Genomic DNA, 13,969 nt, shown 5'->3' with positions numbered 1-13,969 from the left:
TTTAAAAAGAATAAAATGAGTTTTCTTTAAAAAAATTTTAAACAATTTTTATTTTATATGTATGAATGTATGTCTGCCTGTGTGTAAGTGCACCATGTGCATGTAGTGTCCACAGAGGCCAGAAGAGGGCACTGAATCCCCTGGAACTGGAGTTACAGACAGTTGTTAGTTGTCTGCCATGTGGGTGCTGAAGACAGGTTATCTGCAAAGCAGTCAGTGCTCTTAACCACTGAGCCATCTTTCCAGGCCCAATGATTCCATTTTTTTTTTTTTTTTGAGGCAGGGTCTCACCATGTAGCACTGGCTGTCATGGAACTTACTATGTAGACCAGGTTGACCTGGAACTCAGAAGGGTTTTTCTGCCTCTGTTTAAAGAGCTTGGATTAAAGGCATGTACCACCATGCCCAGCTATACCTGTCTTTAAAAAATGTAATAATTTGGAAGTATGTTTTTATAAATATTTTATTTTTATTTATTTAAATGTGTGTCTGTTCATGTATGCCACATGTTTGTGGGTGCCCATGGTGGTCAGAAGGGGGCATGAGATCCTCTGGGTCTTGAGCTACAGATAGTTGTAAGCAGCCTGATGTGGGTGTAAGGAACTGAACTCAGGTCCTCTGCAAGAGCAGTAATGCTTTCAATTGCTGAGCCATCTCTCTGGCCCTCTTTCTTTTTAGACAAGATCTTACTATCATAATCCAGGTTATCCATGTACCGAGGATCCTCTTTCTTCAACCTCCTACATGCTTGGATTGTAGGTGTGAGTCACATCTGGCTTTACCTATTTCTTTCTACTGATTATTGTTTCATTTGTTCATTTTTGTTTTTGAGACAGAGTCTCACTATGTAGGTTAGTGAGCCTCTGCTTGAACTCAAGAATCTTCCTGCCTCAGTCTTCAAGTGCTGGAATGGTAGGTGTGCACCAGCATGCCTGGCTAGTGGATTTGTCCTCTTTTTTGTTTGCTGAATATTTATTAATCACCTGCTCTGCAATCACCCATCGTTTTAGGTGATGTAGGTTAACAGAGAAGACATTCTTCTCTCTTTATGCAGGCAGGGAGCATAGATTGAGAAATACATAGATAAATTTGTAAAGCAAATTTTATAAAACCAAGTGGTAGGCTAAATATATTGGGGCTAAAAGATGGTGTACCGATCCCAGACATCTTGGCTTGGTTCTATTTCAGATGACATTGAGACTTGGAGAAAAAAATATGATACAATGAAACTTTCTGATACCTATACACCAGACCTTGTGATGGATCTCCTGAGGGTGTCTAAGGAGAACGTCCGGATGAACAAGGATAAGATCCTCAGTGAGATGCAAAAGGTGGCCAGGTGAGAGTTAGACTGCAGCTGCTCTGATCTCTGTATTTGATCTGCAGATATCTATTAGAGAATTTCTGGTATATCAGGTATGAGGGTTGTGAATGTGGTCAGCAATAGAAGACTTATCTAGAATCCCCCATTGAAGGGCTGAAGGCCTGGCTCAGGGGTAGAGCACCTGCCTAGAATCTCCCAGTGAGGGGCTGGGGGTGTGGCTCAGGAGTACAGTGCTTGACAGAGAAATGTGACAGGGAGAGAGAAATCATTTCTTCCCACTTGAAGTTGTATCTGTGTAGGTGAGGAAGGTGTGGACAGCACTGGAATAGGTGGCTTTCTGAAGCATGAAGCATTTCATGCCTCTGGATGACTTCACATACTGGATGACTGACGAAATGATTAAACAGGAAGCAGTCAATGGACACCCCTGTCATAGCCCTTAACAACTGACATTGAGTCCCCTGGTCATGGCTCTTTGCTCTGGAAATATCTTTTAGATGACATTCAGAGCTTCTTCTCGTTCTTCTCTCAGGGAACCCCCGAACTTCCCAGTGGTGAACAAGGAGGAACACTTGGAGGACATAGTGAAGGATGTCCAATGTTCTCGGAGAGTGGAGATCAATATCTCCAACAACACGGGCCTGACATTTACAGGTCCCTTGTAAGTTTACTCCTTGTCTTTTCCTCCTTGTGTCCTCCCCTCCCCCAACCTCCCTGCCCCCTGTTATGTGATCAGTGGGTATCTCTGTGCATGAGCTTCCAGTTCAGACACAAGGTCTAAACTTCAGACCTTAGTGTGTGAATAGCCTTGGATTCCCCTCTGTAAAGACTTAACAATGAGTGTGATGAAAATCAAAGTAAGCTCATAATAAGCTTGCTTTTAAAATATAATGATTTTTTCTTTGTGAACATCATACACATATACAATATATTTTGATAATCTTTACCCCCCACTGCTCCCTCCAACTACTCCAAGATATCCCATGACCCTGTCTCAACTTCATGTCTTCCTGTGGGATCATTCACTGGAGCATGGTTGACCTACCAGCAGCCATACCCCTACAGAAAACCAACTCTCCCTCCCTCAAAAGCTATCAACTGTCAGTTACTCCTCAGTTAGGGGTGGGGCCTTGTGAGCCTCCTCCCCTGTCCATGCTCGAGTATTGGATTGGCTTGATCTTGTGCAGGTCTTGTGCAGGCAACCCCAGCTGCTGTAAGTTCACGAGTCCTGCTGAGCACGTTCCCCCTTTTAAGGACTTGCCCTTCCTCTTAGAATCTTGTGGGTTTCCCCACCTGGAAGTAACTACTGTTGGTTTGCCCCCACCTCCCAATGTGAGCAGCAGATCACATGGTGCATCTGAGCCAGGTTTTTCATAGCTGCCTCTGCTCATGGGCAATGAACTTGCTCCTCTTGCTACCAAGCACTTGGGTAGTGAACTGGGTGAATCAAGGGAAAGAGTGCTAGCTGTGAAGGAGTCTGCAGGAACAGAATTCCATGTAAAGGGGAAGCACATGCAAAGGCCCTGGGATAGGAATGGATTTGGCTTATTCCACAAGCAGGAAGAAACCTGTTCTTGTTGGCACCATGTGAGTATGGAAAAATATGAGGGGAAATGTGAATGTGGATTTTGGCAAGTATAAAATTTGATGTAGACTAAAGAGTTAACTACAGTTGTCCTTAGAATTGACATAACTGAATAAACATTTGCATGGTAAATAGACTATGGGAACTCCCAAATGGTAGTGGAGCTGAGATTAAATCCAGGTATTCTTAGGGATATTCTCCCAAGTCATGCATGATGGTCTGTAGAAGCTTCCAGCTCTTCTAGTGTTCTCCAAGTACAAGGCAACCTGCATAGAACAATAGTGACCTCTAAGTCCCTGTTCCCAGGTTCTATTTCCAGAGCGGCCATGCTCCAGAGTGCCCACCATCCATGCTCCATCCAGAGTCCACTGTCACCTGCTCCTTTGTGAAGAAGAGCTCCAGCTTTGAGAGCACTGTGGGCCTGATGGTCTACCAGGGTCCTGACTTCCACCTGGCCTTCCTGTTCTCTGCTCCATTCAGCTATGCCCTCCACAGAGTTGAATTTGCCTTGGCCGTCCTAACTGGGCCAGTCAGCAAACACCTGCAGAGTGTTTTTGACAACATCATTCAAGGCAAGGAGTCTCAGGAGCTGAAGGTGGAGAAATGTGTCCTTCAGGTCCCTCAGGGGACGCTGCAGCTTGAACATGACTCCCTGATCATCAGAGCCACCATCTTTAACATCCATGTGGCCAAAATGGATGTGGTGGTTGAGACTAAAGCCAGTTAACAATTTCTCTCATTAACCATTTTGCACCTCCAGTCAGATTGCTTAGCTCTATAGATGTAGAGACCTTGGCGCAAGTCATGATCTTCAGCGCTAAGGAGCACTGAGGAGACACACACTATGTAAATGCTTGCTGGTTGACTGACAGATGGACTACTTGCTTGCTGACTTGTGTTTCTAAGTCTCTCACTAACCTGCTGCATTCCCCCTGCTCTCCTTCCCCACTCCCTCCATCTATGAGACTCCATAGTCCACATCCAGTTTCAGTCTTGATTCAACAGTCTGCTCATCACAAGAACATAGCAAGTTCCTTTGCCTCTGTGCCCCTCTTTCATCATCTGCAGAACAGATAACCATGGTGCCTCTGTGATGGGGAGGCTCAGTGAATTGAGTCCCAAGACCTTAGGACATTGTCCAGCACAGGCTGAGTTTTCAAGAGATATTACTCATTCCGATCCCCCCCCAAGTAAATGCTGGTTTCTTTTCTTTAAAAAGTCATTTTTAGATATCATAAAATAATGGGTTGTGTTCTAATTTCATTTCTGTTGCTGTGATAAAACACTTTTACCAAAGGCACTTTGGAGAGGGAAGGGCTTGTTTACCTTATACTTCTAGGTCCATCACTAAGGGTTGTCAGGGCAGGAACTCAAGCAGGAGCTTGAAGGCAGATCTGCTCCAGGTACCATTACCTCCAACCAGGGGACTCACTCATAGCCAAGGAATTACAGCAGGAACCACAGAGGGTGCTGCTTGCCAGCTCACTCACAGGCTCATTCTCAGCTAGGGTGCTGCTTGCTGGCTTACTTACAGGCTCATTCTCAGCTAGCTTTCTTATACGGCCCAGAACCACCTACCTAGGGAATGATGCCACCTACAGTGGGCTGAGACTCCTACATCAGACATATCCCCAGACCAATCTGATCTAGAGAATTCCTCAGTTGAAGGCTTTTCTCAGGCAATTTCTAGGTTGTGTTAAAGAGACAGTCAGAGCTAACTAGGCCAGTCTCACCATGGTATTTTATACATATAGGACCCAGTACCTTGTTTGTGTTTCCCCCATGGTCACCCCTTTGCCTTCCTTCCCTGTCTTTCCTTCCTCCTTCCTTCTCCTTTTGTTTCATATGTGTGTATTTGTGTGCAAGTGTGTGTGTATTAACCTAGATTCTGCATATTAAAGAAGACATATGATATTTGTCTTTGCCCAGTTTCTCTCATCCCCTCCCTCTAGATCCTTTCCTTCCCCTAAATAGTCCTCTTTCCACCTCCATGGCACACATGTAACTACGTGCAGATAGACGATAGCCAGATCATTGAAGATAGATAGACAGATGATAGACTGTAGAAGATGGGCAGAGAAATAGACGGTAGATAATAGAAGGTAAATGAATAGATGATACGTAGACAAAGAATGATGGATAGATAGATGATGATGATAGCTAGTACACATCTGACCGAAAATGCATTTGTCTTTCTGAGGCTGGTTTCTTCACTTAACATGTTGGTTGCTGGTTTCATTCATTTTCCTACAAATGGCATGACCTCATTTTTCTTCATGGCAAAATAAACTTAAAGCCTTCTATGAGCTGAATTGTTTATCTCCCTAAAAATGTTAATGTCATGACCTCCGGTATGCTGCATCTATGAGTGGATATCCTTCCCACTGTGGCAAGGTTATAGTATCCCATGCCCCACCCCCATGTGCAGACTCCTTCCTAGCCTACGTACCTATAAGCCACATCCTGGATGCTTCCTGCACATACACACCATTCTCACTCAGCTTGTGTTCCAACACGCCACACCGAGTAACCCTTCCATGAGTTCACCTTCACCTCCTCAGGGCCCATGCATTAGTGTTTTCCATCACTATCACAGAGTGCTTGAGGCTAGGTACTGAGCAAAGAAAAGAAGCTTTTTATAGCTCAAAGCTTTGGAGGTTCAAAAGGCATAGCATTGGCATTGATTGGGTTCTGATGGGGACAGACAGCCATGCTGTCTTTCTGTGGGGAAACTCCTCACCCCGCTTCATCTGGGAGCTCTCACTTTCCATACCACCCTCCTGTTGCAGGGTTTTGGGGGTGAGTGGTGGTCACTGAGTTCAATCCATAGGACAAAGAAAGAATTGGAACCTGGGAAAAGCAGAAGACCCACACATAGGAAAAGGAAAAGGGCAAGCAGGAGGAATGGGGAGTATTGGGGGGAACACAAGTCATCAGGGCTCGGCAGGCCAGTGAGAGGAAATCACTGTAGCAGGGGTAGCAGGTCGGAGAAATAAGAGTGACCACAGGAAGAGAGAGCTGATGAGTTGTCACCAGCATCCCGGGGCAAAGTGACCCAACATGGGGGGTGGCGGAAGAGACCATAAACATTGGACAGACAACTCCCATTGGGATGGGGGGGCAGAGCTAGGAATACCTCCAGGAGCCCTTGTTTTGACTTTTTATAGCATCCCGAGACCCTCCCCTTTCCTAATTCCTCTTCTTCCTCATTAGAGTTGCCAGGGTACCCTCCTCCCCTTCCCCCAGCTGGGCTTTTAAATTCTGACTTTTGATGGTAAAAGTAACAGTTGCAAAAAACTCCATGAGGGGGATAAGCAGTGTCTTTGGGAGCAAGAGGAAGCCTTTTAAAAAAAACATTTTATTATTTTTATTTTATGTGTATGAGTGTATTGCCTGCACGTATGTGAGTGCACCCGTGTCGTGCAATGCCACGGAGGTCAGAGCAGGTCTTCGGATTCCCCTGGAACTGGAGTTAAGGACGGTTCTTAGCTGCCATGTGGGTGCTGGGAATCGAACCCAGGTCCTCTGCAAGAGCACTCAGTGCTCTTAACTGCTGAGCCATCTCTCCAGCCTCATCAAATAAAGGCCCCATTTTCTCTGTTATCCAGGTGGAACAGAACAGAAGGGAAGAGATGAGCCAGGATGAGGAACTTCCTTACTCTCAGTCCCTATACATACTCACTTCCCAGAACCTGGTATTATCTGGCACTTTCTTCCAAGTTGAAGCACCCCAGGGGTGGCAGGAGTCTATTAATACCCATGAAGATATCAGACCTACCAGGCTCAGGGTGCTCATGAAACTTAAAAGGATCAGGAAGTTCAGAAAGCTACAAGATTCCCAAGGCCCCTCCCTCCCCGAAGCTACAGAAGCCACTGCGGAAGGTGAAAGGACCCCAGTGGTACTGCCTGCAAGCTGTGCAAGGATCTCTAAGGATGCAGCTTCCCCTACCCTCACCCATGTTGAGGGTGGGCTTTTGCAATGCTCCTGTCGGTAACCCTTCACCCATTCTCCTATATGTAACTCCAATAAACTCCTTAGTTCACTGAGCTAGCCTTGAATGGAATCGTTTCTTCAGTCTGCTGCTGGTGCTGTATCTGAGAGGAAAAGAGGTGTGTTCATTTCTTCCCAGGAAAAGTCACACAACACCTAGTGATAGGTGGTTGTTTTATATCTTTTATGTATTCATTGACAATTTCATACGTGTATATGATGTATCTTGATCATATTCATCCCCAAATCCCTCCCCCACGCTCCCCAGACACTCCACCCAGCACATCCCCCTTCCACCGTCTTGCCCCCTCCTTTTATAAACTTTATAGTGCACTGAGTGCATTAGTACTGCCTGCTGGAATACTTAGTGATCTTGTTGACTTGGTCAGGTACAGGTTTTGTGCAGATAACCACAGCTGCAAGAGTTAAAAAATTGCAGTAGCTATATCTTGTCCAGAAGTCAGCATTTCACAGTACACCTTCCTGTTCTCTGGCTCTTTCCACCTCTTGTCCCAGTGTTCCCTGATCTTTGGATGTGGAGTAGGAGAATTAACATAGATCTCCAATTTAGGGCTAAGCACTGAATAGTCACTTATTCTTATCACTTTGACCAGTTATGAGTTTCTGCATTAACTGTTCCCCACTACAAAGTGAGATTCCATGACCAAGGTTGAAAGCAGACTAATTTTAGGCAGAAACATTAGTATTTACAAGGCAGTTTGACAGCATGTCCATTTAGTCAAACAACAATAGCATGTTCCTCTAGGGCCTGTGACATCCCAGCATCAGGTAATTCTTGTCCCCTGCTCCTTTGAACGTATGACTGACTTTCTCAGGAAAGCTCTTTGAGCCCAAAGGCTACATCCGTCCTCTGTCTTTCACTCCCCAAAGATCAATCAGACTTAGAGGAAGCACTCAAAATGCTTGTTGAAAAAAAAAAAAATGAATAGAGGTTCTGTGCTCTAATCCCCATTTCAAAACGTCCTTTCCAACTCCATTTTGGCAATAAAGAGTATTAAAGCCCCACACTGCCTCCCCAGGCCCATCTTTACTCCAGCCAGATGGGGAGGCAGGAACAGTCCTAATCCCCCTGCCGCCTGGATAGAGATTTCCCACCCAGCTGTCACAGCTCTTCAGACACAGGGACTGACTGAGGGAGAGGCAGAGAGAGTTGGCAAAGGATTGAGACCACTGGGAAGCTTGACTGCCTGCTTCAGTGGAGCAGTAAGACGGGGCTGTGTTGACATCAGAAACTGGTGAGCCCTACCTGCCCTCCATGCAGTTTCCCATGGGCCCTGCCTGCATCTTCTTGAGGAAGGGCATCACATCACTGAGAAACAGCGGGTGAGGTGGGGATGTCAGGGAAGGGTGGTGGGCAGGGGATGGGGAGCTTGGACATGAGGAAAAGGGAAGGAGCATGGTTTCTATGGAACAAGAGGAGCAGGTAGAAAGCATGAGCAGAGAGGCTAGAAGACCCCAAGTAGCATGGTGTGGGCACAAGGGCCAGCCATCAGAAGTCCAGAGGGAAGGGGGTGGTGAAGCAGGACCAGAGCAAAGGGGAGATGGGATACAGCCATTGTTGAGAATTCCATTCTTTTACGGACACTCATATGATGGTGGTGATGATATTGACGGTAGTATTAGCAATAGCTGCCACTGACTAGGTCTTGCTATGTGCCCAGCCCTGTGAAAAGGGCTCTACATTCCTGATGCCATTCAATCCTTAGAACAGCACATGGGGGTGATGATAGTTTCATTTCCACTTTATAGGCATGCAAATTAAGACCCTTAAGTCATGTAGTCTTATGCTTTAAGCATATGCAGTTACTTTGTGGCAAAGTCAGATCTGCTGGATTCCTGGATGCATTCTTTTCATTGTTAGGCTTTAAGATCACCAGAAAGGGAAGGAAAGGAAGGAGGGAGGAGAGAAGGCGAGGGGAGGGAAGGGAAGGGGAACAGCAGGAAGAGAAGACTGAGCAGGGCAGGGAAGGGGAGGAAGGGAAGGGGAAGGGGAGGGAAAGAAGTCAAGGGAGAGAAGGGACATGAACACAGGATGGGATGGGGGAACAAGACAGAAAAAGAAGGGAAGGAAAAAAGACATGATAGAGGAAGGAGAACAAGAGAAAACAGGAAAAAGGGAAAGCAAGACAAGATAATGGGGAAAGGAAAGGGGAGGAAGTGGAAGGGATGGGAAGAGACGGCAGGAGAAACACAGGAAGGCAAAATTGCATGGGAGGAAAATAAGGAGACCAAGGTGAGGAAACCAAGGTAAGGGGTCTCCAGGAACAAGATGCTGGGCCAGGTATCCAAGCCTGACCCTCGGGTGTGCCCAGGAGTGTGCAGAACATGATGATCAGAAATTCTCAGACGTTTTAAGAACTGGTCAGGCTATCACTGACATTCTTCTTAAATACCACTGAACATAGATCCACACGGGGGGATGCTCACCTTTGGGAAGAAGGATGGAAGTGGGTGCAAAGAGCCAGTGGGATGTAGCAGAAAGAATTTTGACCTGTGAGGAAGTAGTCCTGAGTTCTAATCCCAGTTCTAAGTGTGCAAGTATATGTGTCATAAAAGCAGAAGAGGGGAGGAAGGAAACCAGCAAGTGGGGAAGAGGTGGGATGTGGAAGGGGCAGAGAGTGATCCAAAGATAACAAAATTCGATGATATATGTGTCTGGAAAGATCACAGCGGAAACCCATTTCTTTGTATGCTAAAAATAGTTTTAATAAAGAAGACAGGGCTAAGGGTGTAGGTCAGCTTTTGGTAGAGTGCTTCTCTAGCATGTGAGAGGTCCTGGGTTTGATCTCAAGCACTGTATTGTAATCACAGAACCTGGGAAGTGGAGGCAGGAGGATCAGAAGTTCATGGTCATCCAAGGCCACTTAGCAAGTTCAAGGTCACATAAGACCCAGGGGATGTGAGAATCTGTCTTGATAAATAAATAATAGAATAAATAGGTAAGACTGACAAGGTGATTTATTGGGTAAAGGTGCTTGTTGCCAAGTCTGACGGCCTGTGTTCAATCCCCAGGACTGACATGGTGGAAGGAAAGAACAGACTGTTTCAAATTGTCTTCTGACCATCACATGCATGCCTTGGCAAGTGCTCCCCCTCCAAAAAATAGATTAAATTAAAAAATAAATAAGAAAAGGAGGAAAGAAGCTAACTGATTTTTTTTCTCCTCCCTTGGAAGGGATCTGCCATTTATGAGCTGTGTGATGCTTGGTAGGTTCACTAACCTCTCTGTTTTTGAGTTTCTTACTGGTAAGATGAGAATGATATTTGAATCTACCTCACTGAGATGCTTCTGAGGTTTAAATGTAATGATAGAACCCAGCACACATACCTCTGAACACTTCAGCTATGATACAGTGTTGTGCTCTCTGCATCCGCAAAGGAGGATCTGAGTTCATGGTGTTTAAGGCAGAAGGCAGAGGTCAAGATGTGAAGATGGCAGACGAAGGGATGGGGATGGGAGAAAAGTGTGATGAGGGAAGAGCTGGGGAATGGGAGCTGGGGAGATGGAGGGAGAAAGATGGAGTGCAGAGGAAGAGTGGGAAGGAATGGGCAAAGGAGTGGAGGGACTTGATACAGCAGGCTTGTTTGGAGAAGTGGGTATTGGACTCCAGACCCTCAGTGTCCCTCTCTGCATTTCTTTCAGGAGTGACCCCTGGGACAGGATGAGATTGAAGGTAAATCCTTCCCTCAGATGTGCTTCTGCAGGTGCCCCCACCCCCTGCTCTCCTTCCCTCCTGCACTTCCATGCAAATTCCCTCCAGTGAAAACTTCACAGCCCCTTCTCTTCCTGCTCCAATGGAACTGTGTAGAATGTATTCTTGTGCCACTTGAGATTCTGTTCCTCAAGTATTTACAGGGTGTACCCACTCCTATGAGTTCCAAAAACTCACAAATGATGTATTCTTTATCAAAATTTTAATTCAAATCAGTTTTATTTAAAAATTTCCAAAAATTAAAACTCTTATTAAAAATAAGCTTCCAAGCCCAAGACACAGAATTTCAGCAAACATTCATTACAACAGGAACAAAAAAAATCACTTTTTCCAAGTGGGCCAATGTAAAATACATTCAGAGACAAGTCATGATCAATTCCCAATGCACTAATAGTCAACAGAATCAAAAAGGAAGCCCAGCTCTCACAATCAGTGCCTGAAAGGAACATTTATTGGCCTCTTACAGAATGCAGAAGTGATTCCTGCTACTGCAGTACAAAGAAAGTTGAATTCACAATCCACCATGGAAAAAAAGGGCAAATACTGTGCTTCTTTTCAAGTTATCCTTTCTTATCCTCTGGGATAATCCACACAAGTTTACATATGTACATGTATGCATTATAGGCTAGGATCCATATATGAAAATATGGTACAGATATAAAATGGAATATTATTCAGCCCTAGGAAAAATGAAATCACAGTATTCAAAACAAAAATGAATGAACCTAGACGGTATAATATTGAGTGAAGTCACCCAAAGTAAAAAAAAAAAAAAAATCACATTTTCCCTCATACACAGATCCTAGGGAATACAAGTTTTATAGTGAATCAAAACATTGTTTTCTTTGGTGGTGTTTGAGCTCCCTTCTAACTTCACTCAAGAACCTGCGACTTCAAAGGTCTTTCATTAGCACATTTTATTTATCCCTGCTTTTTGAAATGTTTGTCTCCTTAAATGTATTCTTTGTGGAATTGCTTTTCGTTGTTGTTATTGTTATTATTGTTTTGAGACAATTGTTATTGTTGTTATTGTTATTATTGTTTTGTAGCCCAAGCTGGCCTAGAACTCACTATGTAGACCAAGCTGGCCTTAGTCTCACAGAGATTCACCTGCCTCTGCCTCCTGAGTACTGGGATAAAAGGCGTGTGGAATGTCTTGTTAGTGCCTCCTTGGTAGTTTCAAGGGATGTTATTCTTCTTCATTAATTGTTTCAAGTTGTCCAAAGTTCTTCTGTCTTAAATTTCAGAGCTCCGGGGAGCATTTCTTGAATTTGACAAGGATCACAATGGATTCATTTCTTATAAGGATTTGTGGAATCTCATGAGGACGATGGGTTGTATGTCCACAGAGATGGCGTTGACCGAGCTGGGCCAGCAAATCAGCATGAACTGTGAGGCCAGGGTGGTGGGAGGCACGCCTGGAGTTAGGGGAGCACAAAAGATGGGGTTGAGAAGGGTGCGTGGGTTGAGAGCAGGTTTGGGAATGGAAATCAGGATGAGAGCAGTCCGGGCTACACTTAAGGAGGCTGCGTTTGACATGATGTTAACAACAGATCTAGGGCTGGGGAGATGGCTCAGTGCATGAGAGTCTTTGGCATGCAAGTGTGAGGGTGTGAGTTCAAATCTCCAGAGCCCGCCCAAAGCCAGGTGCTGTAGTGTGTGTCTTTAATCCCCATACTTCCATGGGAAGATGGGAGGTGGTGATAGAATTCCCAGAGAACTGTGGGCCAGCTAGTCTGCTGTACTCAGTGCAGAGCAGCAAAGAGACTGTCTTCCATAATGTAGAAGGCAGGGAGCAACAACTGAGATTATCCTGTGACCTCCATGTGGGACACATGCACCCACACTCACACACACACACAAGTCACAGACAAAGATGAAGGGTGGGCCTGAGAAGGATGTGCAGGTTGAGGGTATATTTTCAAATAGAAAGGTGGTTAAAGGAATTGAGAAGTCTGCAGGAGAGCAGCTCAGACTACATTCAGGAAGGCTGCGTTTGTGGTGTTCAGAAAGGTGACTTTTAAAGGTGGATCTGAATACAAGTCCCACTTTCATTTTTAAATATTAAAAAAATACATTTATGTTTATGTTGAGTGGAAGATGGCTCATGTGCTGACCTATTTCAGGTTTGAAGGGGGAAAGTAAGGAATGGAAGATCAGTGCCTGGGGAATCCTGCTAACCATGCTCCTTTCTCCCCCAGTTGTTGGCCGTGTAGACTCTGAAGACTTTGTGGAGCTGATGACTCCAAAATTGCTTGCAGAGACAGCTGGGATGATTGGTGTCCAAGAGCTCAGAAACGCCTTCAAAGAGGTGAATTAATAACTCCAAAGACAAAAGCCCAGCACTGAACTGGAGTGTCGGGAGCTGGAGAAACAACATTCATTACCAAAAAATATAATATGGCTCTACAAACAGTTGACTTAAGCAGGGCATTCTGCCTGCACTAGTAACCTTGAGAAAGAATTTATGGCAAGGTTATCTTTCTCTTCCCCTTGCAAACAGTTCTCAGAAAAGATAAGTCATGCAGTAATCTCTTGGAACACCTGGTGGTCAGTCACGTTGCTGAATTGCTCAGTTCCCCCACCCCATACCCATAAAAATGCTGTAACCTTTGACCAACTTCTTCAACCCCTTCTAAATACAAACTGTATATAAGGAAAGCTTGCAATACAATAAAGCGACCCTTGACAAGTGGACTTGCTTGGGCTCCGTCTACTCTTTCTCACCCATTTTTCCTTTCAGGGAGTGGTCCCCCTCGACCTTTACCTGTACAGGGTCCCCGCAGGCAGGGGCAAGTGTCGCCTAAACATGGGGTTCAAGGTACGGACCCTTGCCAGACAGAGACGGTTGAAGACAGACCCGGGTACGCGTTTGAGGACAGCCTCCGACAAAGTGAAAGTAACTGCACCGGATCGCCGCCTCGTTTCATCTGCACTCTCACTGCTCATGAGGAGCTGATGATCTGAGGTAAGTTGTCTCTGTCTCAAAAAATGGGCCAGCAACTGTCTAAGGAGGCTATTTTTATTAGGGACTTGAAGGCCTCCCTCAGAGAAAGAGGAGTCCCGAGTTAAGAAAAAAAATCTTGTAAATTTTTTCGTGTTTGTGAGTGACCAGTGTCCTTGGTTTGTTATAGATGGTCCTGAAATCAACCCTAAAAAATGGGACCAAGTGGGACAGTGTTTAAATGAACTATTAAAGGATAAAGGCTCTGAGGCAGTTCCCATTCAGACTTTCAGCTATTGGACATTAGTCCGAGATCTTCTCAAAGACTCTCCTGAAAACAAAAGTAAAATTATTTCCCTAGCTGAGGATTTCATTAAGCCCCTTTCTCGGT

General features: G+C 45.1%; 2 protein-coding genes across 2 annotated transcripts in view; both read left to right on the top strand.

Moving 5' to 3' along the window:
* Window positions 1–3,636, top strand: part of Pla2g4c (phospholipase A2 group IVC) — a 29,570-nt gene extending 25,934 nt beyond the window's left edge. The window contains exons 12-14 of the mRNA XM_008831007.1: window positions 1,189–1,339; window positions 1,857–1,985; window positions 3,216–3,636. Of these exons, the coding sequence (XP_008829229.1) occupies window positions 1,189–1,339; window positions 1,857–1,985; window positions 3,216–3,636 (701 nt within the window). The remainder of the gene's footprint in view (window positions 1–1,188; window positions 1,340–1,856; window positions 1,986–3,215) is intronic.
* A 4,540-nt stretch (window positions 3,637–8,176) lies between these two features.
* Window positions 8,177–13,969, top strand: part of LOC103732428 (calcium-binding protein 5) — a 20,765-nt gene continuing 14,972 nt past the window's right edge. The window contains 5 exon segments of the mRNA XM_029562478.1: window positions 8,177–8,224; window positions 8,227–8,244; window positions 10,565–10,595; window positions 11,882–12,025; window positions 12,836–12,945. Coding sequence (XP_029418338.1) covers window positions 8,177–8,224; window positions 8,227–8,244; window positions 10,565–10,595; window positions 11,882–12,025; window positions 12,836–12,945 — 351 coding nt within the window.

This window comes from Nannospalax galili, unplaced genomic scaffold (genome assembly GCF_000622305.1).
Source record: "Nannospalax galili isolate Female #2095 unplaced genomic scaffold, S.galili_v1.0 scaffold835, whole genome shotgun sequence".
In the NCBI taxonomy this organism is placed as follows: domain Eukaryota; kingdom Metazoa; phylum Chordata; class Mammalia; order Rodentia; family Spalacidae; genus Nannospalax; species Nannospalax galili.
This window is presented reverse-complemented; position numbering and strand designations above follow the sequence as displayed.